This window comes from Myotis daubentonii, chromosome 3 (assembly GCF_963259705.1).
Source record: "Myotis daubentonii chromosome 3, mMyoDau2.1, whole genome shotgun sequence".
Classification (NCBI taxonomy): domain Eukaryota; kingdom Metazoa; phylum Chordata; class Mammalia; order Chiroptera; family Vespertilionidae; genus Myotis; species Myotis daubentonii.
In genome coordinates this window covers 156,046,569-156,073,716 of record NC_081842.1, presented here as the reverse complement: position 1 = coordinate 156,073,716, position 27,148 = coordinate 156,046,569, and the positions used below count along the sequence as shown (strand labels likewise).

General features: G+C 43.0%; 1 protein-coding gene across 8 annotated transcripts in view; it reads right to left on the bottom strand.

Annotated features, from left to right (window-relative positions):
- DDAH1 (dimethylarginine dimethylaminohydrolase 1) overlaps positions 1–27,148 on the bottom strand; it is a 246,329-nt gene that overhangs the window by 11,023 nt on the left and 208,158 nt on the right. For 7 of the 8 annotated variants that reach the window (XM_059689001.1, XM_059689005.1, XM_059689003.1 and 4 more), the window contains 3 exons: positions 25,983–26,082; positions 24,232–24,305; positions 23,205–23,324 (listed from right to left, as the gene is read on the bottom strand). In XM_059689001.1, coding sequence (XP_059544984.1) covers positions 23,205–23,324; positions 24,232–24,305; positions 25,983–26,073 — 285 coding nt within the window. In that variant the 5' untranslated portion in view covers positions 26,074–26,082. Of the gene's footprint in view, positions 1–9,666; positions 11,405–23,204; positions 23,325–24,231; positions 24,306–25,982; positions 26,083–27,148 lie in introns of those variants that run through there. The other variant, XM_059688998.1, reaches the window with a different exon arrangement.

Below are 27,148 nucleotides of genomic sequence, written 5' to 3'. Positions count from 1 at the left end.
TGTTTCTAACTGTAGGAGAGAAGCTAGGACTTATGTGACTTTTCAGTAGTTACTCTCAGTCCGTCTGACCTGCATGCTTCTTTCCTGGTACAGGGGCGAGGACTGCATGATGACTGAATCCCCGCTCACTGTGTCCTGTGGAAGGTGGGCCACATTTGCTTATGTTTGCAGTCAGGACCAGCCTGTCATCGTTCACAGGGATTGGACCTAATTCACCCCAGGAGTTCAGGATTTCATCCAGGCCAGTAAGGAGACAATCCCCTGGGCTAGAGGTCTACTAAGTTGAAGCCCAGTGATCCAAGGGCCTCACAGAAATCCTTAAAACATGGTATGTATAGCGGTTACCTGGTCGAGCCTAGACACAAACAAAAACAAAACCCAGAAAACCTAATCTTTCCCTTGACTTAATGTTCTAAGCAGTTGGGAGAATTGTGGGTAGCATATTCTGGTCTATCACGTTCAGACTTGCTACCAGGTCAATTCATGGTCTACAGACCATCCATTCCACTTCTTTTCTCATAGATAAAGAAATCACCGATGTACAAGGTAAGCTGAAAGAGAAAGCAGTATGGCAAGACCATACCCCACAGGCCGACTATACCTTCCAGGGTCCCATAAGCAGCCTGGGCACATTTCCCGCCTCTCAGTCTGACTCATGCATGTCCGGTGGTGACTATGAAGCAGAAACATGGAATGTTGTACATTCCAGAGGAAGTGTTACTAAGGATTGTTATCGGTGCTGACTTCTTGTTTATCAGCGAGGGAACAAACGAAAATTCCGAGGTTGTGCCCACCTCTGAAAGTGCCCAGTTTTGTTAACATAACGGAGACTGTGTGTTTCCCTTCCCTGTGCCTTATTTACTTGGGCTCCAGCTCTCTCCACGCTCCCTCCCACTTCCCACCCTCTCCTCCTTGAGTGAACAATCCTACCCCCATGCCGGTTCCTATGTGTTTGCACTGTTCTTCAGTTAAAGGCATTTATTTGATGTTCCAATCACTGCTTTTCCTCACTCTTTAGTGTTTCTCTCTTTTCTGGGTCTTACATTTATAATTTATACCTTCTAGTAGAAGCATTCCTGACATTACTGGCATAAGGGCCAGTAATCATTCGAAATATGGTGTTCAAGGACACCTCCACAGATACCCTGGACCACCAGAAAGACGAACAAGTGGGCCCTAGAGAACATTAAGCCTGAACCATCTCTGGAGGCAAAGATGACAAACTTGAAGCTGTCCTACTTCAGGCACACTGTGAGAAGGCAGGGTTCCTTGGAAAGGCCACGCTGGGGAAAACGGAAGGCGTCAGGAAAAGAGAAAGAACAAATACGAGATGGGTTGACTCCATGGGCAGGAGTCTGCAAGGGCCGAGCACAGGGTGTTGTGGCCATCAGCCATCACCTTGGGGTTGCCAGGAGTCGGAATAGACTAAATGGCAGGTCACACACACACACACACACACACACACACACACACACACACACACACCACGCTTCGTTCAACTTAGTATTATTTCAGGATAGTTTAATTTTTTTTCATTACTGCGAAGAATTATAATTTCCTTAGTGGGGAAATAATTTAATGCTGGGAATACATAAAGTAATTCACTGATAAATTCTACGGAGAGTTACTCTTAAACTAAATGTCTTAACAAACCACCAAAGCCACCTTAGGAGAAGTTTTTCAATTAATTTACCAAGGCCCCAGGGTTATCATTTTAAGACAGGTTAGAAAGTGTGCCAGAAGAAATGACTTTTAATAATAGAACAGGCCCCATTTGGAACAGTGAGTGGTTCTGCTTAACTATGGAAAGAAAAAAAAATGCAAAAGCTACGTCAGGCATAGTCTTTCTAAATGGAAAGGACTTAGGAAGTGGTAACTACAGAGAATAAACAGAAAATGCTTTTTTTTTTCATGAAAAAGCTAAAGGTATTTATTTTTAAAACTTTTTTTATTGGATTTGTTGGGATGACACTGGTTAATAAAATTATATAGGTTTCAGGTGTACAATTCCATAACACATCATCTACATATTGTACTGTGTGTTCACCACCCCAAATCAAGCCTCCTTTCATCATCATTTAAAGGTGTTTATTTTAAACACAGAGAAATTCTGTCTGTTGGGACAAAGAACAGGTTTCTCTTTTCCTGTCAGAGTGATTATTTTCCTTTCTTCTGTATGTTGCTATTGTCTGAATAAAACAGCTTGCACTTATTTATAGCTGGGTTTAGGAGGTACGTGTGCATGTACACGCAGAGTGCTCACCATTCAGAGGGGAACAAATGCACAGAGAAAGATTCAGGAGATGTACGTCTCTCTAACACCTTTCCCTGTCGTGTGAAGATGGGTCCTGAGAGGATGCACTCGTGTGGCCTGCCTGGTAGGGAGGGCATCACCTCAAAGAGTGTGGGCTCCCAAAGAGGAGCCAGGGCGAGGTGGAGGGACAGGCGTTGTTTCCACTTTGGGGATGCACGGAAGCCTTTGTTAAAAGATGAACATCATTTCAAACACCCTGAGAATGGGCTGTTTAGTTCCATGTTCCAACATTTTTTCCTAATAAAAGGATGAAGGAGGTGTGTTGCTCCAGGGTTCTATATAAAGTGTTCTTTAAAAAAAAACCCCACACACATATATTTTTACTGATTTCAGGGAGGAAAGGAGAGGGAGAAGGAGAGGGAGAGGAGGAGGAGGGAGAGAGGGAGAGGGAGAGGGAGAGGGAGAGGGAGAAGGACGCATCAATGATGAGAATCATTGATTGGCTGCCTCCTGCAATCCCCCCACTGAGGATCAAGCCTGCAACCCGGGCATGTGCCCTGACCGGGAATCTAACCATGACCTCCTGGTTCATAGGCTGATGCTCAACCACTGAGCCTCACCAGCTGGGCTGTAAAGTGTTCTTTTAAGTACAGGGATGGTACATTGCGCTTCACACTCTGCCCTCAAGACAGAACTAAAAGGAGAAAGCCCTAACCCTTCCACAGCACCACAAACTCCCCAGGGGTCCCCAACTTTGGATGATACATAGCAGTTCTGTAGGGCTTTGGGGAGGATCTGAGAAGATGCTGCTTTAAATGCCTGTCTGACTTCTGCCATTTCTCAAAGGAATTGCTCCACGTTGTGTAAAGCGTAGTAAACATTATTGGGGTTGGATATAATTGGTGTTCAGTTCAATTCCACGTCCTTGATGGAGGCTCTCCTTGGGGTAGACACCTTGGCGGTGGGAGGTGGGAAAGGGAAAACGATGCCAAGGTAATGTAGTCGCAGGCTCTGCCTTCAGGAGATGATAATCTATAGTTTAAGGTAGGACAAGCATGTGGAGGGTATGCTGGCAGGAAAGAGAAAACCAACCTCACTTCTATCAGAGGCACCTCCTCAATAAAGCAGGCACGCAATGGAGAGGAAGTGCTCTGAGGATCATCTTGGCCACGCCGTGGTCTGTTACGCAGCTGCTGGTCTGGAGGAACCAGCCTCCTCCCCAGAGTGGGGCTGTCACAGAGCAGAGTGGGAAATGTCTGGCTTTCAGCCCAAGAGGATTTGCATGGCTGGATGCACTAACAGCCAGGCATTTCCGGCAGTTCCCAACACTTCTGGGAATTCTCTCATCCAACGGACTGGAAGGCAGCTCTGTTCGCCCACTTGTTTGTTACTCATGGCTTTTTTGTATTACCTCAATTATTTAAAAACAAATTCTTAGGCTATGTTGTTTCACAGGACAATGAAGGACTTATTGGTCAAATATTGAAGCAAAGCTATATAGAAGGTATTTAGAGATATTTAGGAAATTCAGAGCACATTTGTGGCATACTCGTGATGGATCTTTCTATGAAATATACATATGTACCCATGTCAACATATCAAAACTGAGCCCATATTGAAAACAACTGATTATAGATCCCATTGAGATATACAACATACGATACTCAAGCACACTTTTCATTGTTACTGGGTATCTAAAATCATTCATGCATTTATATCCATCCATCAAGCACTTATTGAGAGCCTGACAACAGAGTAGGCATCAAGCCCAGGCAGTCCTTTTAAAGCTGAGTCAATATAGCTATGGATAGCATTTTAGAATCAATATCATGTTTTCATTTTTCTTAGTCCTTCTGCAAATCAGGTCAAAATGAGCAGAATTTGAGAGAGGTGGCTTTTAAACATCCTGTCTAAATTGATGGGCTGTATAGATTCTAAGAATGAGGTTACTTGGTTCTTTTTGGTTAAATCTGAGCATCCTTTCAATGGCGGATATCCCCTTCAATTCTCTCTCATATTTGGAATGGCTGCTTATGCTCAGTACATGACCCACTAAATATGTGGAGGAAAGATTTCTGTTATTCAAACTGCAGCCAGAAATCACATGAACCATTTCTGGAAGGAACCCTCAAAAACAAAGGTTTCTGTAGAAGGCTGGGAGAACCCACGCTGTTAGGGGACACTCTGAGCTCTCTGGGCCCTGGGCATGGGGAGGAGGAACAAGGGAGGCTCGCTGGGTGGGTCACAGCGCTAAGTTTCTAATTTCAGGGGTAGAAAGGAAAGGAAGTCAGACCAAAGCACCCCTTCCAGATGCAAAGTCTGGGATCCTGCCCTCCCTTCAAACCCCTGCCCATGAATTCTCTAAGCCTAGCTCTGTGGCAGAAGCAAGTCTCCCACAGTCTTCTTCTCATCTTCTGTACAGGGGTGGGCAAAAGTAGGTTTATGTATGTGACTGACATTCTTATGAGTTAAAAAAGTGATTGTAATACTCATAACCTGCATGTCTTTCTCCATACAAACAACTGTAAGCCTGCTTTTGCCAGCCCCTGTATGTCAGCGCTGTAGACAGCTGCCTCCTTGGCTATTGAAGTGATGCCCTGGTTATGCTTCCCCAGATAACTGCACCCTCAACCTCATCATCCAAAAGTAAACTCTGGGTGTTGGGGGCTTGGCGATCTCTCAGGTTCCCCTGGGACATTCTACCACAAGAAACAGCTGGAGCATTTTTTGAACTATTTTCCATTTATTTATGGTTCACCTATTCTACACTCATTTTGCAAAACAACCCATTTTTATAGATGAGAAAACCCAGGTTCAGAGAAATTCAGTAATTTGTTCAAGGCCACATGTTAAGGCAGTAAATCCAGAATTTGATGCCCGGATAAGTCAACTTACAAATGCCCACCTTTTCTTGTCATGCCAAACTACCACATTGCTAATATCCCTTGAAAGCCTAGACTCTGAGCCCACGAACTGGCAGCCTCTAAGCTAATTTTTCTTATACATACAACTTATTTAACATATATATAGTTTTGAAAGCTTGTGTTTAAATACATTTTAGACAGAGAAGATCTGGCCCCGAAGCCATTTGCGTTTGCTACTGGACCCTATGGGCTGGTTTCCGCAAAGCTAGCTATTATGTTCTTTAGTAGATAAAAGAGGAGCCAAGTCTTTGGGAATGGGAAAAGACAGTGGGTGGCAATGCATTATTGTTCCTTGAGCAGCAGAGGGGCAGGCTCCAAGGTGAGAGATGAGAAATGGCCAGACGAAAGCCTCTGGAGGTTCTGCACCCCTGAGAGCAGTTACATGTGGCTTTGTTACTCAATTTCTGTGAGTATTTCACATCTCTGAAATTTTTGCCCATTGTATACTCGGTAGTTCCGATGCATGAAAATAACGTGTTACACAAAAAACCAATGAATATTGGGGCTGTATGTAGCTATTCCATTCCCTGCTACTGAAAAACACTCTTGCTGGCATGGGCTACTTGATTGTCAGTCACTGCTGTCCCTGAATGTGTCAGGGGGAAGCACCTTGCTCTGAGAGGCTCAGAAATGGAAACTTCTGTGAAACAGGTTGACAGACCTCCTTCATATTTTAGGATGTCGTTTCTCACCCACAGCACTACTGACATGCTGGGCTGGATAAGTCTGTGTGTTGGGGACTGTCCTGTGCATTGTAGGATATTTAGCAGCACCCCTGGTCTCTATCCAGTAGCATCCATTCCCCCACCCCCTCATATTGTGACAAAAATATTTCCAGCCCTAGCTGGTTTGGCTCAGTGGATAGAGCGTCGGCCTGCAGACTGAAGGGTCCTGGTTTGATTCTAGTCAAAGGCAAATGCCCAGGTTTCGGGCTCGATCCCCAGTGGGGGGCAGGCAGGAGGCAATGCTTCTCTTTCATCACTGATGTTTCTCTGTCTCTCTTCCTCTCCCTTCCACTCTGAAATCAATAAAAATATATTTTAAAAATATTTTTAAAATGTTCCCAGATGTTGCCGAATGCCCCCGGTGGGCCAAGTTGCCTCTGGTGAGAAGCACTGTCTTTAGGAGAAAGCCATAAAATGTATTCCTAGGTTAGGAGAAGAGTAGATACTTATGGGAAATAAGAAGAAATATAGAAAAAGAAAGAGAAAGAAATCAAACTTCCAAATAAGCATACTGTTCACTCTTCTATTCTTCCTCTGATTTAATAAGATCCCTGAAAAGAAATGGGTTAGAGTTTAAGGGAACAGCTGTTGTCCCCACATACCTTTTACGAGAAACCAAAATCGCCTGCAAATGACTACAACTAAACCATGGCTCATGAAGAAAGCAGCATGCCCACCTTGCCTACTCTTGTGTGGGGAGTTACTGGGCTCCCTGCATTTCAAGTTTTACATTCTGACATGGGAAGAGAAACCTTGGTTTCTGTCTGGATATGGCCTTTGATAGTGTCATACGGTGACCGTTAATAACATAATCTGAGCACCAGGAAAGTGGTGTCGTTTTTTAGAAAACTAAGAATTCTTCATTTGAGAACTAGGCAGGAATTTGGATATTATCAAGCCCACTTCTCTTTTACAGGAGCTCAGAGATGAAAAGTTAAATGATTTACCTAAAATCACAAAAAGGTAGTGAACTGCAGTGAGGATGATCCGAGGTCTCATGACTCAGTCCAGGCCTTTCCCACTGGTCTTGGTTTGGTGGAGGGGATTGAAGTGGGACCCAGAGGGACACTGTCAGCTTTTCCATAGCCCCCTCCTTCACTCCCAAGTTAAGGGGTCTCTCTTCTCTAAGGCCAGGTAAGATTGTCTTGCACCTCTATTTCTTGATTGATGGAATGTCCTAGGGGCCAGTGGCTCTCAACCCTGGCTACAAATTAGAATAATCTGGGGAGCTTTAAAAAAAATGCAGATTTTTTATTTATTGGGCCCAGAGTGAGGCAAAACATTGGTATTTCTTCTTTTATTTTTATTTTAAATATATTTTTATTGATTTCAGAGAGAAAGGGAGGAGAGACAGAACGAGAGAGAATCACTGATTGGCTGCCTCCCATATGCCCAACACTGGGGATTGAGCCCGCAACCTGGGAATACGTCCTGACTGGGAATCACACCATGGCCTCCTGGTTCACAGATCGAAGCTCAAGCACTGAGCCACTGGACCCCATGGGCTGGCTTTTCTTTTTAAACACTCCCCCAGGTGACTGGAATATGTGGACAGGATTGAGAACCACTCTTCTGTGACCTCTTAATAATTTCTACCAGTTTAGGGGGTAGAAGGTGGGAGGAAGAAAGGAGGCAGATTATACTCTCCTGTTTTCTCTGGCTCAGCTTCCACTGAATTAGATCTATATGGAGATACGTATTTTTCAGGTGCTATCCCTTGTAAACCAGGTCAGCATACACAGTCATTCCTGGATTGCCTCAAAAAAACCCTATCCATGTAGGGTTACAGACTTTTCTCAGGTTTGGCAGGTTGGAGGATTGCAGTTACATAAACACGGAGAATACGAAGCACTGGTGTATTCAAAGACTTGACTACTCTGCTTCCAATTCGGACCTCTCCCCACTCCCTTTCTTCTCCGCTTCGTTATCTCCACATTCCTATTGTTTCTAACGAAGGACAGTTTTGCTTTCTTTTTTGCTGTATTGTTTCCTGCTGATCCCAAGCCTACAAAGGTCCCTTTACCCCAAAGGATTGTCCTTTCCTAAACAAAGGCAATTCTCCCCTCAGAGAAATGGAGGATGTAGATCTTCTAAGGGTCTAGTGGACATTGTGGCTACATCCTACACATCAATTCCCTGCTTTCTCAGTAACTACCCCAAGTTTCATTTGTAAATATTCATACCTTCCTGTGCAGCCCACATAATTGGGGAGGAGCTAATTCCACCCCTGGCTCCAGGACTGACTCACAGGACCTGTAGTGTCTCAGTTATATGGTGGTGGTGCTTCTAGGTCAAAACAACAGCAAAAATAAAAAACAACTCCCCCCAAAAGCCCAAACCAAACAAATAAACAAAATATGCCCCCACAAACCTCTCAAATCTAACACTTTCGCTTATTAAGCAGTTAGGTCCAAACAACTTAATAGCAGAATTGTGTGTGCTATCTGACAGGTATATCTGTCCTTTTTGAAAATTTTAACTATGCCACAGTGGCTCTGTGAGTTTGCTGCGATGCCCACGTGACAGTGCAGTCGGGGGACTGGAGCTCCCGGGTTAAGGTTAGAACTGGTTCAGGAATTGGGCAGAAGACCAATTTGGACTAATGAGAGTGGATAAGATCTGAAGGATGGGTGCCCCCTCCCTGAATGTGGGGAGGAAGCATGTAGCCAGCAGCTGCTGGCAGCCCAGTGCTCCCCTAAGCAGGAGCCAGCTTCATAATGAAGCCCATCTGTGAAAGAGCAGAGAGATAAAAGGATCTGGTTTCCAATGACATCACTGAGCAGACAGATCAAACCTAAAGTCTGCATTACTTCAGACCTACATGGATCAATAAATCTCTGTCATTGTTTTGGTCAGCCTGAATTGGATTTTCTGTTAATGACTAGTGAAGGCAGATTGCCTTTATCAATTAGGACTAAATTAGACTGTAACAGAAACTACCTGCCTCCCAAAGTGACTTAAAAATGTTTGTTTTTCTCTCATGTGAAAGGAGTTTTGAGTACTGTAGTGCAAGCATGTCAAACTCATGGCCCGCAGGCTGCATGCCTCATTTATTTGGCCAATGTTAGCCTTTGAGTTTGACATACTTGGTGTAGTGACTTGACAGTCATCAGAAATCCAGGATCCTTCTAGCTTTTTGCTCTGCCATACCTGGGACCCAGTCCTGGTCCTCGTGATATAAAATAGCTGCTGGTGCTCCAACCATCACATCCTCTTTCTCAAGCAGCAAGATTCAGGAAGGGGAGATGGCACAACGCCCTTTCAAATCCAGTGCTTCTACTTTCATCTCATTGAGCAATACTTATGCTCATTGCCATCCCCAGTACTAAGGAAGCTGAGAAATATGGACTTTATTCCAAGTGGCAACATGCACAACTAAAACTCCAGGTCCAATTCATAAAGAAGGGAGGGTGGAATGGAAGTTGGAGAAGGTGACTAGCTGACTGTCATCAACTGATTCGGAGAGTGATATATATTTTGACATTGCCACTGTACATATTTTGACCTGTGCCCCTTTAGGCAATTGTCATACTCTTTGAATTGAGTCAAGGTATCCAAGTCTTCCCAGAAATACAGGTGATTAGATGATTACGGAAAAGCTTCCAGGGAGGCACAGTCACATTGCTGGCCCTCTGCAGTAGTGCTTGGCATGTGGTAGGTGCTCAATACATAAAAACATTTTTAAATATCTTCACCTGAGGATATGGTTTTTTTTAAAAAAATTATTATTATTTTGAGAGAGAGAGAGAGAGAGAGAGAGAGAGAGAGAGAGAGAGAGAGAACATCAATGTAAGAAAGAAACATCAATCGGTTGCCTCCTGTACATGCCCTGACCGGCAATCTAGGCATGTGCCCTGACTGGAATCGAACCCACAACCTTTTGGTGTACAGGAGGGCACTCCAACCAACCGAGCCACACCAGCCAGGGCTGTGTTCTTGCTGAGTGTTAAAATGAATGAATGATCTCTTAGCAGTACATTTCAACAACTTAAAATCTTCCTAAAATCTCCTGATGCAATTTCCTATAAGACACACTCACTTAGAGCGCAACCTTCAGGGAAGAGCAGAGAAGAGCCGTGGAGCATACTGGTCACTCTGTCTTCAACTTTAACCAGCTTTGGTTGTTTTCAAGAGGCCCTTCTCAAATCCTCCTCAATAAGCTCAGGGAAGGGACCAAACTTTTTATCCAAAGAGAGTTCTGGGTCTCTTTCCTCCTTCCACTATTCCCACTTGAAGAATTAGTTTCATGCTTGTTTTCAAGCCACAGGACTCCAGAGCTGGAAAGGAATACAGACTTTTCCATTCAAGTCCCGGGGCCCATGAGCCTAATGAGAATGAGGGCATAGCCCTCGCTGCAGAGACACTGCATGCTCATATACACATGCTGTCAACAGAGAGAAAGGCACTAGATGGAGCACATGATAAGCAACTTATTCTGTAAGCATTTCCCTAACAAGGCACAGCATTTCAGAGAAAAGTTAGCTCTTCACAAGCCTTTGTATTTCAGTAACCTGGTAGAATCCTGTATGGTTTTCTTCCACATGAGAGCTATTCCTCTGAAGGGCCAGTTATATTACTCAATATAATATTGCTCTGAATGATATTAGGTGGCATTTTCTGTTCAAGAATATAACAATTTACGTTTGGAAAAGGATTGTATTCCCCGGCCCTCAAACTCTAGTGTAGGAACTGATGCCAGGTGCATTCCAGACAGAGCCAGTGCTCCTCTCAGTGTGGTCTGGGATCACCTGCTCCGGATCAGGCCGTGGTTCCTGGGCGCCTTCCCAGCCTCCTGAGTCAGAATTTCTCGTGGTGAACCCCAGGAATGTGAGGTGCATTTCAAATGTGTGCTCCCTGTCGTTCTTGGGTACACTGAAGTCTGAAAACCACTCGCTTAGACTTTTCAAGTTAAATTAACATGATATTCACGCCTAAAAGGAATTATTACTGCTACTGATGCTACAACTACTGTTAGCTAACCTATGTCGAGCTCTTATCAGTTGCCAAGGTGTGGATGAAAAGAAATCAATGACTGGAAAAATGCACAAGATGGCATAGATTCAACACCTTTCATCTAACTTCTAAATGGTTCTTCAACACTCTGCACCATGAGTCACTCTGCCTATGTGGTCACAACTTTGAACTTGGTCCCACCGCAGAAAGAGATAAAAGGGAATGGCTGCTGTAACCTGTCTCCAAAGCCGACTTTGACATTTGTAGGCAGTGATTGAGTAACACGGGGCCCAACCACAGTATCCAGTGACCACAAATACAAAATAGATTTGGAAATGTTCTGGAAGGCTGCTGGACCCATCTGACATTTTGAAAGATGAAAACAAGGAGAAACAGTAAGTGCTTATTAAGAGCGTGGCAATGCGAGTGGAAGGGCTTTACAGGAAAGTGGTGGCGAATTTACTTCTGTTTCTCACACTTGCCATTATTTCTAAGGATGGTCCAAATCCCAGCATTGTATCAGGCCGTGTGGATGTTCTCCCTAGAGGCTGGAGAACAATTCACAGTTAAAATGTCACCTCTGATTTAGTGTCTACGTTTTACCACACACTTATTAACCTTCAGCCAAGCAATAGGATGCTCATCAACACCTAAAGCATTTAATACATGTGACTTTCACGGAGAAACAGTAACCCAAAACTCAACCATCCTCCCTTCAGCTCAACTGACATATTTCCTAATCCCTTCAACATCATGGGTACTGGTGTTGGCATGGGCCAGAGGGTCACACAGGTCATCCTGTGATGCACAATTTTAGCCCATGAGGCAGAAACCATCTGGCTTTTTTTTTTCTTCGGTCTTTTGCCAACTCAATTCAGCCAAGAAACAAAAGGATGCTGTTGGAGATGAAGAGCATGAAATGTGAAAGCGATTTTTTTCTGGTGTGCCCTGAGAGTGAGTAGATAAAGACAATAAAAAATAAATGGAGGATGGTAAAGGACAGAGACTCCACATTCGGATGAGCCACCACAGCTGCCAATGGAAACTGAAATGGGAGCCAACCTCATTAGTGGCAGACGGGCTTAGACATCGGATGTCTACCAGAGCTGCTGTCAGGTGGATGTGTCTGAGGGTAGTTCAGTTCCCAAAATGTGAATCTAGGTCAGTAAAATCCTGCCCACTGTTTTCTATGGTTTGTACCCGTGGAGATGAGGTGCCAGGGAGCATTTTAACTCTTTTCCAAAAATTTTACCAAAGGCACCCCATCTGGTAGTCATTTCTGAAGTCATGTTATCATTGACCCCCAGGGCCTAGTACAGTGCCTGGTACGAAACAAGAGCTCTACATATACATACCTGCCAAAGGGTGGCTCCACTCCTTCCTCCCTTGCCCCTTCAAGCCCATGGGTCACAATGTTCTGCTACTCCTCTAAATGACCTCAGCTTCTGCATGGCTCTTCCATGTTCACGGCTGCTCTCCTGGTCCAGACCTCCTTGCCTTTATGGACTTCATGATTGTATCTGACTAGTATTATCCCTCCTAATCTGTCTGTTAGATCATTATAGCCAGAAGGACAAACAGATCTTTCTGAAGGATCTTCAGCTTTTACACCTCTGCTAAAAAAAACTCTGAGTGGCTCCCCACAGCCTGCAGATAAGAAAATCCTAATTCCTGGGACTTTGAACCAGGACCATTTTATATCTTGGACCTTCACGTTCTTTCTTTCCCTGCATACACCCTTGTTCTAGCCTTTGTTTTTGATTATAGAAAGGGTATTGTCCTGTTGTGTTTTTTTTTTTTATAAATATATTTTATTGATTTTTTACAGAGAGGAAGGGAGAGGGATAGAGAGTTAGAAACATCGATGAGAGAGAAACATCGATCAGCTGCCTCCTGCACACTTCCTACTGGGGATGTGCCCGAAACCAAGGCACATGCCCTTGACCGGAATTGAACCTGGGACCCTTCAGTCCCCAGGCTGATGCTCTATCCACTGAGCCAAACCAGTTAGGGCGTATTGTCCTGTTTGTAACAGCCACTCCTCTGCCGTGCCAGTCTAGGGCTTGCTGCTCATGCAGGTCCATTTAGACTTTGCCTCCTGCCTCTTGTGACCACTCCCTCCTCAGAATCCCATCACCCCTACCAGGACCCTCTACCGTTTGTTAGTCATTTACACTGTGACAGTATTTATCTTTAAACAAAATTTTTCTTAAATCCTCACCTGAGGATGTGTTTTTATTGATTTTTAGAGAGAATGGAAGAGAGAGGCGGAGGGGAGAGAGAGAACCACTGATGTGAGAGAGAAACATTGATGGGTTGCCTCCCATACTTGTCCCGACCAGGGATTGAACCTGCAACCTAGGTGTGTGCTCTGACCAGGAACGGAACCCACAACATTTTCAGTGTACAGGACGATACTCCAATCAACTGAGCCACCCCACCCGCCAGGGTGACAGTGTTTACCTGTCCCATCCTGTTTCCCTGGTGAGGCTGGAGGGGCACTGAGGACGGAGACTGTTCCTCACCCATCGCAGTGTCCCCTGTGCTGAGGACAGTACCCCTCACACAGCTGCTGTGACACAGTAAAGACTGCCGTATCCTGCTGGAGAAACCCGTGCTGAGCTCAACTGGGATCACTTTTCAATTGCCTAATAAAAATTCTTTTTGCTGAAGAGACAGTAATAAACTGTTTTGGAAACCTTACCTCTTCTTCCTATCAGATTTTTATGTATGAACTAGAGGCCTGGTACACGAATTTGTGCACATTGAAAGGCAATTAATTAGAAGAAATATTTTAATATTCCTACTTGCCCTTTCTCTGTAACAGAAGTGTCAACCAAATTCACAATCAACAATGACAGATGGAAACACACATGTGAGATTGGTGCCAGTGAGAGAGCTTTATATATATAGATCAACTTGCTTAATGAGACCTGCTTTCTAATATAGCTAAACTTTTTCCAGCCTAGTGAGACACCCCAACTTCTCTTTCAGGTAATTGTCAGCAACACAGTAGTAAATATCAACACGAAGCAGATTATTATTATAGATCACACAGGGAGAACAAAGGGTAAAATATTTAACTGCAGGAAGTTTGACTATATTCTGCACAGTGAGAAAACCTGAAGTCATTTGCAAGGTTCACCATTTTTTACTTCTTTTCAGTTGGGTCAAGTTTCTAAACTTTCTAAATCTCTGTTTTCTGGCTAATGAAAAGAAAATAGGATTCCACCGAGTCTCCTATCTACCTACTCCTGGACTTCTGTGAGGATCAAATGAGACGAGGCATGGGAAAACGCTTCACAGACATTTGGTTAAAGTGTAAAATGTTTGCACCTGGCTATAAAGCAAGTCATGTTCCTGGGCTGAAGAAACCCCAAGGAGGCTAGTCGCTAGGGAGAGGAAGCCAGGCGTAGCTACATGATGTCATTACCTGGTGCCCACAGCGACCATTTTTCGGGCTGGGCTGGACTATGGGCTGCATTTTGCGCCATGGGGTCTCAGCGGTATTGGCTGCGATGTGGTGGGCTATTGCTCTGGGATGGTGGCAGGGCCTGTGTCCCACTTGGGGGAAGCTGAGTGTTGCTTTGGGGGCGCCAGGTCTGTGGTGCCGTTTCTCTGTAAATGGCCAGTCCACGTCACAGCAACTCCTGCATTGAGTGTCTGCCCCTTGGTGGTCAGTGTGCGTCATAGTGACCAGTTGGATAGTCGGACACTTAGCATATTAGCCTTTTATATATATAGATTAGAAAATGATGTTATCTGTTAGGTATCCAATTTAATAGTTAAATATGTCACTGCAGCCTCCTCAGAGAGAAGTGGAACTAGCTAGGATGGAGTCACTGTGGTTTTCTCTCCTCCAACGGGCATGAAGATGGTCAGCTAAGCACAGTCTCCCATCACCCACAGCCCCTGAAAGCATGATACTAGTGGTCAAGGGCCTATGGTGAACCCACTTGGGAACTGTCCTTATCACCGTGCTTTATAATTAAACAACGGCTGCTGTTGCCAAGCGCTTTACACCCCGAGTGCACGACACGGTCTTTTCATCTTGACCGCATGCCACGGGATTTCCAATGGGCAGGAATGAAGTTCTCATTCCCTAGTGAGGCTGATTCAACGTTGTTTTTTCAGGACAAGCCTGAGTACAGGAGACGGTCACACAGGGAGCGCTGGAGGCAGAGCCAGAGGACAGCTGTGACCTGGGATTCTAAGTTCTCTGCTTTGTCCTCTGGACTACTGTGCTTCTTTAGTGGAATCAACATAGGATTATTTTTTAAAATAAAAGTCCTTCTCTGGTGTCAGGAATGGCATGCAGTCTAACCATTGTTTCCCTCTGGAACACATCTTCACACGTTAAGATCAGGTCATGTGTGTTTGTGGTGGGGGAGGGGATATAGAAACATGAGTCAAATTTCCTGTTCTCAGATAGGGATAACGTTAGCGACTTTTGTTAACTCAGACTATTTTAATAAGGAATTTTAGCAGACCAAATTCCTGAATGACAGCACCCAAGTTGTCACCCAGCTAGGTATTACATTACAAGTGTATACAATGTTGAACTCTAGGCAGCAAAACAGGTAAGGAGTCCCTAGCTTCTCCTGGTGAATACTTAATTTGGATACTTTCTCTACTCTGACTGCTACTTGGAATATGTTATTTTTTACCTGTGGATGAAAAAAGGGGCCACTACTAAACTTGACAAGCTCAGAGGAGGCCTGCATGGCAGGCCCTACAAACTCAGAACCTAAAGCAACCACATAGGATGGTCTGAACATACAAATTTCTAACTAAAAGCGGTTATGGCATGTAGTCATGTCCTAGGCCTGTAGCTTCCTTGACAAAGGTCAATCTTTACCTTAAGTGGACCTGTCATCTTTTAAAAGACAATATACCTTTGAAATGTAATCTTTTCCAGGTCCCTCAGGGCACACATACTCAAACCAGAGCACTAGACCATGGAACACCTCAGTGTTATCTTGTTCCCCCAAGAACCATCTCTGTGTGCTGTACATGATAAGTATTAACCATCCTGTACCCAGCAATACAAAAGAAGTATGTGTCTGTTTTACTTTTAATCCAACTCCAGAGATTTCCCTGCTTTGCTTTCTCCCGCCTCCCTAATCTACCACCAATGGATTTCATGTGACGCCCTTATATCTCCTACTTCAATTCTCATGTATAAAATGAGTTGCAAAACTGCCATTCTTCAGAGCATTTGCTCAATCCCTTGAGACGTTGTTTCCCGGGAATTGTCAGTTTGGCTCAAATAAACGCACAGAAATTCTCTACAGGTTTGGACGTTTCCTACGACATTCCGATAGCCCGCCGTGGTTGGTTTCTGTGGGGGTACATTCTGAGGCAGAAGCTTGTGGAAGTTGCAGGAATCCTCGAAGGCAGTGGCTCTCAACTTAGTCTGGGCACCAGAACCACCTGTGGAGCGTTTAAGAAATGAGGGTGCTTGGGCTCAGCCCCAGGCCCTGAACAGCCGCATTTTCTGAGCCAGGCCCAGGGGCGGGTGTTTTCAGAAGTCCCTCGGGTGATTGTAAGCCCACCTCTCAGGAGGTCGCTTCGCAACATCCTTTGTAAGCAAGTCTTGGCTCAAAAGGCCCCTTACAAGGCCATATACCCAACAGATGCTTGAATTCCCCCTACAGCCTCCCATGGAGTCTGTTGAATAATTTTTGATGTCCTATCACATAACAGACAAAATAAACAGCACTTTAAAAATAAATAATTTCAGTCTGGCCGGGTGGTTCAGTTGGTTGAACATCGTCCTGTGCAGTGAACAGGTTGCAGGTTCCATTCCCGGTCAGGGCACATACCTAGGTTGGGGATCGAATGGGAGGTGACTGTTTTTCTCTCACATGGATTTCTCTCTCTCTCTCTCTCTCTCTCTCTCTCTCTCTCTCTCCCCCTTCTTCTCTGAAATCAGTAAAAATATATTTTAAAAAAATCCTCGGGTGAAGATTAAAGATAAATAATTTCCCCCCCTCTGACATTTTTCTTGTAAGCTCAAGGGGAAAAACATAACATTATTCCCTTTCTCCTACTTGGCCAATTTTGCCTTCTTCCTGTCCTGAGACTAGGGCTGCAATTCAGCATGGCTGTTTTGGTACCAGAGCTTCAGATTATTTATTGCCTTGTTATGCCAACGCATTTTGTTTTCCGTGCACCCCCCCCCCCCCCCCTTCTCCAAGTCTTGTTGGCAGACAGCTCTGGGAACAGTGTCAGATAAGCAACTGCTGCCAGGACGCGGAGCATAAACAGTTGTTACAAACTCAAAGGCTATTTAGTTTTATGTTAATTTTAAAATTCAGACATGGTAGTTTTTTTTTTTTTTTAAATCATTGTTTTTTGGATCTGGTACATACAACTGGAACAGACAACCAGATAATAAGGCTAAATTAAACGGGCACTGGGATTGTTAGTATGCCTTTCATAGCAGAGACCCAATGTGGGAAATCTTGTGGCTACACAGCATGCTTCCCTGTGACAACAACTAAACATTCAAAGTCTTTATTTTTCCATTTCATTCACCCCGTTGATACCAGTTAACTCTCATTCCATCTTTTGTTTTTTTTGCTGTTGCTGTTCCAGTTGTCATTAAAGGAAATTCCAGGCAATAAAAAAGCATACAAAACCAAAACACATTGAGGGTTTTTCCACCTTCACTTTTTACATGGCCATCTATAAAATAACATGGACATTTTTGGACATAGAGCCAAGGCTGAAGCTGAGTCAAAACGAGAGGAAATGCCGAGTGACCTCTATTATGTACTCATTCAAAAGAAAATCATGCTGTGTGCTATGCAATTTAAATTACTGTAGTTGCAAAGCACCCCAAGTCCTCCTTTAAGGAATCTTACAGATGCAGTTAGTTATTTCAGGAAGTAGATAAGAAACCTAAAAGACAGTTTCATTGAGATGCAATACGAGCATTTTAATTTAAAATGGCACGTCTGCTGGAATTCTACTTACTATATTTCAGCTCCATTTACATGACAAAGAGACAACAATGGAGTGGTGATCCCATAATTCTTTTCTTACCACATCCTTTTAGTATTTCTACGAAAATTTTTTTTAAAATAATCATTCTTTGTGACACAAAAGAATAGAGTTATTAATAATAACAAAAAGGCCACTAAACAAAACTGCCTTTCCAAAGGAGAGAACTGGTCTCCCGCGTGGGGTGAGGAAGGGGAATGAATGCTCCTCTTGCTGCCTGGCCAGCAGGTGGCACAGCCCCCCCACTTGTCTGGACCACAGCCCCTTGAACTCCAACTTCGAGCTCTGGTAGGTGGGCAGCTTCCCCATCTGAGTAGCTTCAGGAAAGTTTTAGCTAAGGGTCACTCCCCTCCCCACTTACTTCCCTGACTCCCACTTTGTCCTATCCACCCGCCCCGCCCCCCCCCCCCCCATGCCCTGCCAATTTACTGGAGGACTGAATGCTATCAAGGAAATTGAGTTAAACTTCTTTACTGTGAGTCCCTCCGAAAGGCAGGAATTATAATCTATCCTCCAGCCACAGAGAGCATGATATTAATCCAGGTTCCTTTAGAATGCATCTAGAAAAAGAATGGGTGAGATGCGGGGCAAATCTACTCTTTACCATGTCATTTTTTTCCTCCCTGACTTTATTAAGGTATCATTAGCAATTAAAAATTGTATATATTTAAGGTGCACAAGGGCTGGGGAAGGGGAATGGGGAGATGTTGGTCAAGGGGTACAAAGTTTCAGCCTTTTTTTATTAAATCTTAGTTAAAAAAAATCACAGGCTAGTCTGGAAAAGACAGGCATCACATAAAAGGTAAAGTAGAGGTTTGAGAGTTAGATCTTACCTATTGGAAAGTTATTTCTCTAAGTTAAGCAGAGCCTACTTCCAACAATATAATACACATATGTTTTTCTAAACTTAAAAAGTTAAAGTAGAATACACAAAGTGGCCCTTTGGACCATGACTCCCTTCCTTCTTCTTAAAGTTACCCCTAGTCTGACTGCTAATAGCATAGAACAGTTTTGTCTCTTGTTTAACTTTAAATGAATGAAATAATAGAGTACGTGTTTTTTGGAGATTGACTTATTTTGCTCAAATTTTATTTGTGAGCAGGAGTTCCAGCTGTGCAGCAGCTAGATTCTCATGTCTCTGAGAAGGCAAACATTTCTTCTGCAAGATACAAGTATGTCTATTGCCTGTGCATGAATTAATCTGACACTATCTTCTTTTATAGCTGGAGAGGCAGGTGAAGGTGGTAATTGCCCAGGGGTATGAAGGAATGATGGAAAATCTGGGAGAAAAACAAAAATGATAGAAAGGGCATATTGCTCTAAAGACTAATTTTGCTTAGATAATCATATTTCTAAGATAAGACTTCATCTCAAATATCTTTTTTGTTGTTGTTAATCCTCAACTGAGGTACTTTTCTATTAATTTTTAGAGAGAATGGAAGGGAGGGAGAGAGAGAGAGAGAGAAACATCAATGTGAGAGAGACACATCCATTGGTTGCCTCCCACACACGCCCTGACCTGGGCGGGGATGAGCCTGCCACCGAGGTATGTGCCCTTGACCAGAGTCAAACTCTCGACCCTTCAGTCTACAAGCCAAAGCTCTATCCACTGAGCCAAACCATCTAGGGCATGTCAAATATCTTTAGGAATTTGTTCAATCAACCTAACCTCCAACTCCCATATCAACAGTAAAATGCAGTAATAATTGTCCTCCTTTCTCCCTTCCCTGTATTACATACACTTTGTGCTAAATGTGTATTAAATGTACCCTGTATTAAATGTGTTCTAGGCTTTTTAGCAGAGAGTAGCTAAAGTCTTCTTAAATAGATGATTTCATTGAAATATCCAATGCGCACACTATGCAATCTACAGACAGGTACGATGACTAGCTACCTAAGAAGCCACTTCATCAACCAAGAATAGACTGCAAGCCATCACAAAGTGTTCTGAATGCAAGAAGAAACCCTTGGGCTCTCAGCTTGGCATAAATATGAAAGAAATGGTTTTTAGACTCTGGAGGAAGCAAGCACTCTGCAAACAGTGACAGATTTGGGAAATAATCAAGCTTTCAGTGTGCAGTGCGGGAAGACACAATTCACCTCTGTTTAAATGCCTTCAAAGACATGCCCAAGTGGCCAGTGGCTTCTCTACACAGGAAAGATTGAGACATCAACATTTGCAAGGGGAAAACTCACATCTTTCCTAAGAGAGGGCAGATCCTAGTTACAAGCAAAAAACGAAAAAGAAAAAGGGATGAGAAGCATAGTTGGGGGACAGGCGGGGGTAGAAATGGGAAGCTCAGCTAGAACAAATCCATGGGACAATAATAGGAAAATAAAAATAAAGGTTTTTAATAGAAAAAGAATGGGTGTTGTGTGCAGCGGGCAATTGACGAGAGGAGAATCAGGGCCCAGGAACTTTTATTCTGAAACTGTAAGATCCCATTCAAAATGCTTCATTTCATTGGATTTCAGTATTTGCACATGTGAAATGGAAAAAGTAAAACTGCTATGCTTTCATTACTTGCAAATGATGTATTTGTCTCTACCCATTTGTCTTCTTGCCTGTCTACATCAGTTTTTATATCTCAAAATTAGTAGTAGGACTTAACCCACTGTCAATTTAAGTGATTGTTCTGACACAGGAGACCAAACTGTTCTCAAATAAATAAGCAGTTCAGTTCACTAAATCTGCATTTCACCAGCCCACCTCGTTCTGACCTGAGCACATGCCCTCACACAGATCTCATTAGTCCTCAGCTCAGTTTGTCCTCCGGTTTCGTTACAAGGTAAGAGGACCTTTCGTGATGCTAGGACATGGCAGGTGGCATTGGCCAACACCACAGGCCCATGGTTTAGGAAGAACATTGGCTGATAGAAAATATGATCTCCAAAGAATGCCTTTGTAGTCAGTGAGGATTATTTATAGCTTCTGACACAGAAGGTTTCAAGTATAGAGCGAACATCACTGTTAACACGAACTTGAATGAACTCAACAGGAAAGAGAACTCGAAAGGCTTGGATTTCCCCCCCCAGGTCATCAATGGTCCTCTTTTCTGACTGCAGGGTCTTCCCCTCTAATTTTTTTTCCCCCAAAAGAAATGATGGTCCAATGTCTCTGAAGCAATACAGACCCTAGTTTCCAGAGCCTTGTGGGTGCCTAGACTCCAGCATCATGGACATAAACACATCCTCTTCCACACTTTTCAGTCCCTACCTCTTCAGACTTCACCTCCCCCAGCGGTATCTCCAGGAGCCCACAGAAGACTGTTTATTAGGTGGGCTAGTTTGCTTACTGCTCATGTATGTACTTTGCTCAGCCTTTGTTCCTACCATGTCCCCACCTGCAACATTCTCTCACTGAATCCCACCCTGCCAACCCTCTAAGACCCACGGCTAGCCCCATTTTTCTCCAGGAAGCTCTCTGTGAATATCTAACCCTCAAGGAGCTCCCTTCTCCTCTCTGAATAACAGTTAGGGCTCTTTTATAGAATGCTGGTTAACCATTTTGTATTATCTCTTCATTTGTTACCTGTTAGTTTCACCAGAGTATTTGAGTTAGGGACCTATTGAGCTAGGAACATATTGAGTTAGTGAGAAACCTATTGAGTTAGGGATAAACCTATTTGAGGTAGGGATCAAGTCTACCCAGGATGGAAGATGGGGCTACTTTTTCTAATTTGTCTACCAGAGGAGGTTCTTTCTGTTAATCCACACAAAGGCACAGTATACACCCTCTCCTTCCCTTCTAATCAATTTTAGACATGCTGGCATGGAAAGATACCACGGAAAGATGTCCATAAGGAGAAAAATAATCTCCCTAGAGTCCTCAGAGTGACACCATTCATCAAATTCTCGTTCAAGAGCCCACCATTTATTTATTTATTTATTTATTTATTTATTTTTAAAGTATTTATTTAATTGATTTCAGAGAGGAAAGAAGGAGAGAGAGAGATAGAAATATCAGTGGTGAGAGAGAATCATTGATCAGTTGCCTCCTGCATGCACCACACTGGGGACTGAGCCCTCAACCCGGGCACGTGTCCTCACTGGGAATTGAGCCGTGACCTCCTGGTTCATAGGTCGACACTCAACCACTGAGCCATGCCGGCCAGGGCCCACCTTTTTTATATGCTGAAAGTGACAAAGCCTTCCAGATAAAGCAGAAGGAAGCAAAGGAAAAGCCACCACATTCAAATTCTGAGCCAGATGGTTCAGCAACAATTGTTCAAAGTTTTAGAAATACAATCAAAGATACAGTCTGAGCAAAGGAAGACAGAAAGGCCAGGTGAGCTGGCTAAAGGAATTGCAGAAAACACAGAGGGGAAATTCAGCAGGTGGGAGGCAATGACTGCTTCCCACACAAACTGTACCAAGTGGAGCACTGAGGTAAAAGAGTAAAGAACCGAAAGGGCAAAACAAAGAAACTGTGCCCCTTGGGGCACACAGATTTCCTCTCTTTGCCTGGGAGGAGTTTCTGTCTTTGGTCCTTCAGTAGGTCATGTTTGTTGTTGAGCAGGACCACCTGAGAGGAAGGGGTGGTAGTCCTAACCCGCCATTTAGTTGGGGTGAGTCACTTGATCTAGTTATCCTGTGCAAAATGGAGATAATGCTACGTCTTTCATCCACTCGTTTATTCACTCACTCTCCATTCACCAGATATTTATTAAGGTCCCACTGTGGGCTAAGCACAAAGGAGCACAATGGTTTTCGCCCTTCTGCAGAGCCCCGATCAACTCACAGGTTTGTTAGTATCTTTGAACTGTACAGCAATCTACTATGGAAAGTCTCTTCATTATCCATGGCTTCCACTCATGATCAAGCTGCGTGACCTGGGCAAGTCGTAGTTTTTTCTGGGCTTTCCTATTCTCATCCGTGAAATGAGAAAGTTCCCATCCTAAAAGTTAGGTATTCCAAGCACATATGAGGAAGTCCAGATTTTTAGGTTCTTCCGGATCATGGCTTGCTAAAAGATTGTTATGAAACAGTGCAGATATATAAAAGGGTAAGACTAATATCACGACCCCTTGTGCACCAACTACCAAACTTAGGAGAGAAACATTACAAGGAGCTCCACTGTTGGCTCCCTCCTTTTCCCCAGAGGAAATAACTCTGATTAGTTTGATGTTTATTCCTCTGAATAATGGCCTTTCTAGGAAACCTGGTGTGTGAGTAAGAATGGTTCGTCACCTGGGCGTTCCTGACGAATGAGAAGTCATGACAGTGTTATGTCAAAGAAAGCTCAAGCGCCGGCCTGTTCTCTCCCTGCCACCCCTGCAGACAGAATCACAAAAACCAGGTGGCAGGCATTCCCTAGAAGGTACCTCGTTTTGTATTTACCTTGAGGGCCTTCTGCGCAGACTCACTGGATCCAATTGCGATTAGGTTAGGCCCAGCCATGCTGCAGGAACTCTTCAAATGCAACGTGTCGGCCACCGGGACTGTGGAGACCGCATAGTCCTATGCAAATAATAGAAACGAGCGGTTGGGCATTGCAGAGTCATTCTGAGACCCACTTAAGCCTGCCTGAATCACGCGTGCTACTCCGGAGGCTGCCAGGGGCCTAAATATCTGGAAGGAAAGCTGGGGCCCCCAGGCTTTGGAATTGCCAGCTAAATGAAGACTGCTTCTAAGAAGAAAGGGCACAGCTTTCTTCCAGATGCGTGACTATATCAACAGCTTCGTTTGTTGATCCACGGAGTAGGCTACTCTGAAAGGACATGCCTACTTATCCTCTGCAAACTGGAGCCTCATGTCTTCAGGGGGGACAGAGCTTCATGGGGGCTCTATCCTGTCCTAAGCAGTCGGGTGAGCCAACCTGCTAGTGGTCAACAGAGTGAAGGGAACTTGAGAAGATGTGTGCAACCCCTAGCACAGCTTTCAGCAGCCACGTACATTCCAATCTGAAAAATCCACATCGCAGGTGAGAGTCCATTGGGTCTCCAGATTTTTTTTTTAAAAAGTCATCGATTGTGCCATGAACACTTAGTGGTTGTCTGATGATATAGGGTGTCCCCCCAAAATGTATAAAAACACTGAAAACTTATAAAGGCAATATTTACTGAAATATGTTTCCTTTTCAAAATGGAGCTATCAGAAAGTGGGCATACATTTTTTGGGACACCTTGCATACTGGGAGGACACAGATGTCCGTGATAACGTTGTTGCTGCTGTGGTAGCTCAATAAAGGCTATTTATTGAGAAATCTGAATTTGGTAGCTTCTAAAACTTCTAACAAACATATAAATATTAGGAATTTGTTTGCAAAGCCAGTGACATATACAACCATCATTCATGATCTCTGGGTTCAGTGGGTCTGAATATTTATGAATTACTCTGTGCCAGGCATAAATGGGCTTTCACCTACCTTAAAAGTATCGGCCAGGATTTCAGCACCTCGTTGATTTGTCCTTTTGGAGAGACCCACAAAAAATTCTCTGCCTATAATAAATGACATGGAGCACAGTGAGTGGGTGGCCCCCGGGACAGCACCCTATTCCTTAATCTATAAATAACGAGCTTAGAGCATCACACCGTTCTTTCCCACCACAGAAGGCAGGTGTACTCATCCTCTGCCCTCTGCTCTTTTTACACAAATCTGATTTCAAACTATTGACCTTAGAAATAAACCTTTTCAAAACCACAGAGATGGAGAGTAGAATAGTGGTTGCCAGGGCTTGGGAGAAAGGGGATCAGTGGATAAAACGTTTCAGTTTGGGGACAGAGGAAAAAGTGCTGGAGATGGATGGTGGTGATGGTTGCACAACCATGTCAATGTAGTTAATGCCTCTGAGCTGTGCACTTAAAAATAGTTAAATGGTGCATTTATTTAAAAATATATTTTATTGATTTTTTACAGAGAGGAAGGGAGAGGGATAGAGTGTTAGATACATCGATGAGAGAGAAGCATCGATTAGCTGCCTCCTGCACACCCCCTACTGGGGATGTGCCTAAAACCAAGGTACATGCCCTTGACCGGAATCGAACCTGGGACCCTGCAGTCCCCAGGCTGACGCTCTATCCAGTGAGCCAAACCGGCTAGGGCTAAATGGTACATTTTATGTTATGTATATTTTACCACAATAAGAGAGTTAAGTTTTTATTTAGGAAACAATAGAATAAACATAGGAATTTTTAGTGGCAGATTGACATGTTTTTGGGTAATGGTATGATTGTGTTATCCCTTAAGAAAATTCACTACATACAAATCAAAACTTAAGTTAGGGAAAAATCTTTTACTTGACAAAAGTATGACTCACTTTATTTAAAAAGTTGAAAAAAAACCCCATGAAATTTCCTTAATTAAGATAAAAATAGATTTATAAATTAGACTTATAATTTTTAAGGAAAACGTTTACTGCATTAAGCAAATTCAAACAAATTTATAATAGGGCTTGCACACTATTTTCATTTTCAAAGTCTAAGGCAAGGTAGGAAGGTACAAAGAAAAGCAAAATGCTTATCTCTTTAAAAGTAAGTTGGACTTCTGTTTCTTGCAATATGGCAGGCTAGATCCTCTAAATGGCCTTCCTAGTAAAAAAGAACTGGTAAAAAGTGCTGAAATTGAAACAAATTTGTTTTGATTGTATGTTTCTTATATCATTTTCTGCTAAACCAATTCATTCTCTGTCTCTGCTATTACTCATTTGGCATTAAGCCAAGTCAATTTGCATTGATAATTATTTAAATTTGTCTTGCTAACTGGGAAGAAAATTATTTGCAAATGACACATCTTGAATTAAGAATCTTTTAAATACAAACCAGATATATTGTCACACAATGAAAAACCATGCAACCCATAAACTCACATTGTAGAACAACATAGACAAGACTTACAAAATGACAGGTACATATTGATAACAGTCTTGTTAAAAATGTGCAAATGCATGCATACAAAAGTGCTAAAAGGACATACATCCAAATATTTAAATGTTTATTTTTGAATGAAAGTTCATTTTTGTTTTGTTTTTTTTTTCTCTTTGCTGCTTTTCTGTATTTTCCAAATTTCTTGCATTTAGCATTTTTTACTTTGGTAATTAAAAAACTATAGTTAAATAAGTGACTATGAGCCCGATATTAGAAATATTTTTGGATAGGAAAAAGTAACTACAATTATACCTGTGAATAAGACGTCTCCACCATCTAAGGTTGCATTTTCATCTTTCATCTCTACTATATTGAGCTGAAGTTTTTCTAATGCTTCTTTCATCTTGTCAACCTGTTGAAAATGATCCAGATTAATATCTTAACATTTTCTAAAAGAAAAACCAATCATCTAAAATGTCTGAACACTGAATCATGCTCCCATGTGCAACCACACGCGCGTGTGCGCGCATACACACACACACACACACCTTTGTGAATATATGGCTATATGTAGTATAGTTTGGATCAGCCATGGTCATTTGCAAAATAAGAAATTATCTATTAAAAATCATCCTTTTCATCCCCTTCTAGCTCAAGCTTAAGTCAATATTATAGTCCCTTCTTCTGTTGGAAGGTTAACTAGTTAGGACACTTTGGGAAGAGTGACTACTTAGGGCACTGTTGGAATAGCGACTAGTTTGGTCATACGAGTCAACAAAGGTGGGAGGCAGAACAGCCAGTCCTCCTACCTTTCCCAGAAAGTACAAGATTTCATTGTAAATGTTAAGTAAGAATGGCACACACATGGAGTGATATGTGGAAGGACTATCAATGACAATAACCAACACCTTGAAATCTCGGCACATAGACAGTCATTGTTTTCTATTCAAATATTTTCTAAAAATGTCAGAACATCTAGGGCTTCTTTGTAAATCTGAACTGTTATTTAAATTTAAACTGGGTCCCTAGAGGTGATTAACAAATACAATGATTGCAATCAAACCAAAGCATACGTGAAAATGAGTTTCAGGGACTTTCTGTAAACCCAGGCTGTAGTCTCAAGCACAGAGATATTCTGGGCTAAACTAGGGAGGGCTTTTCTTGAGGTTCACTTTAATACAAGAAAACAATTTAAGGCATAACAGATGTCCTTTGAACTTCACAACACAATTCACGTCCTTCTAGCGGCGCAACAGAACAATTTAAATATTTCTGAAAGGTCTGTATAACCTTTAACACAGTAAAGACATAGATGGAGAAGACATGAGTAGCTAAGGGAAAAACAAGAGATCACATGACATTGGGAAAAGCAGGGAGTGCTGCCAAAATACATGCCAGTTCACTTAGTGAATTGTCAATGAAGAGTTAGGAGACATAAACATAGCAGAGTAACCTCTAGAGCAAGCATGTCAAACTCA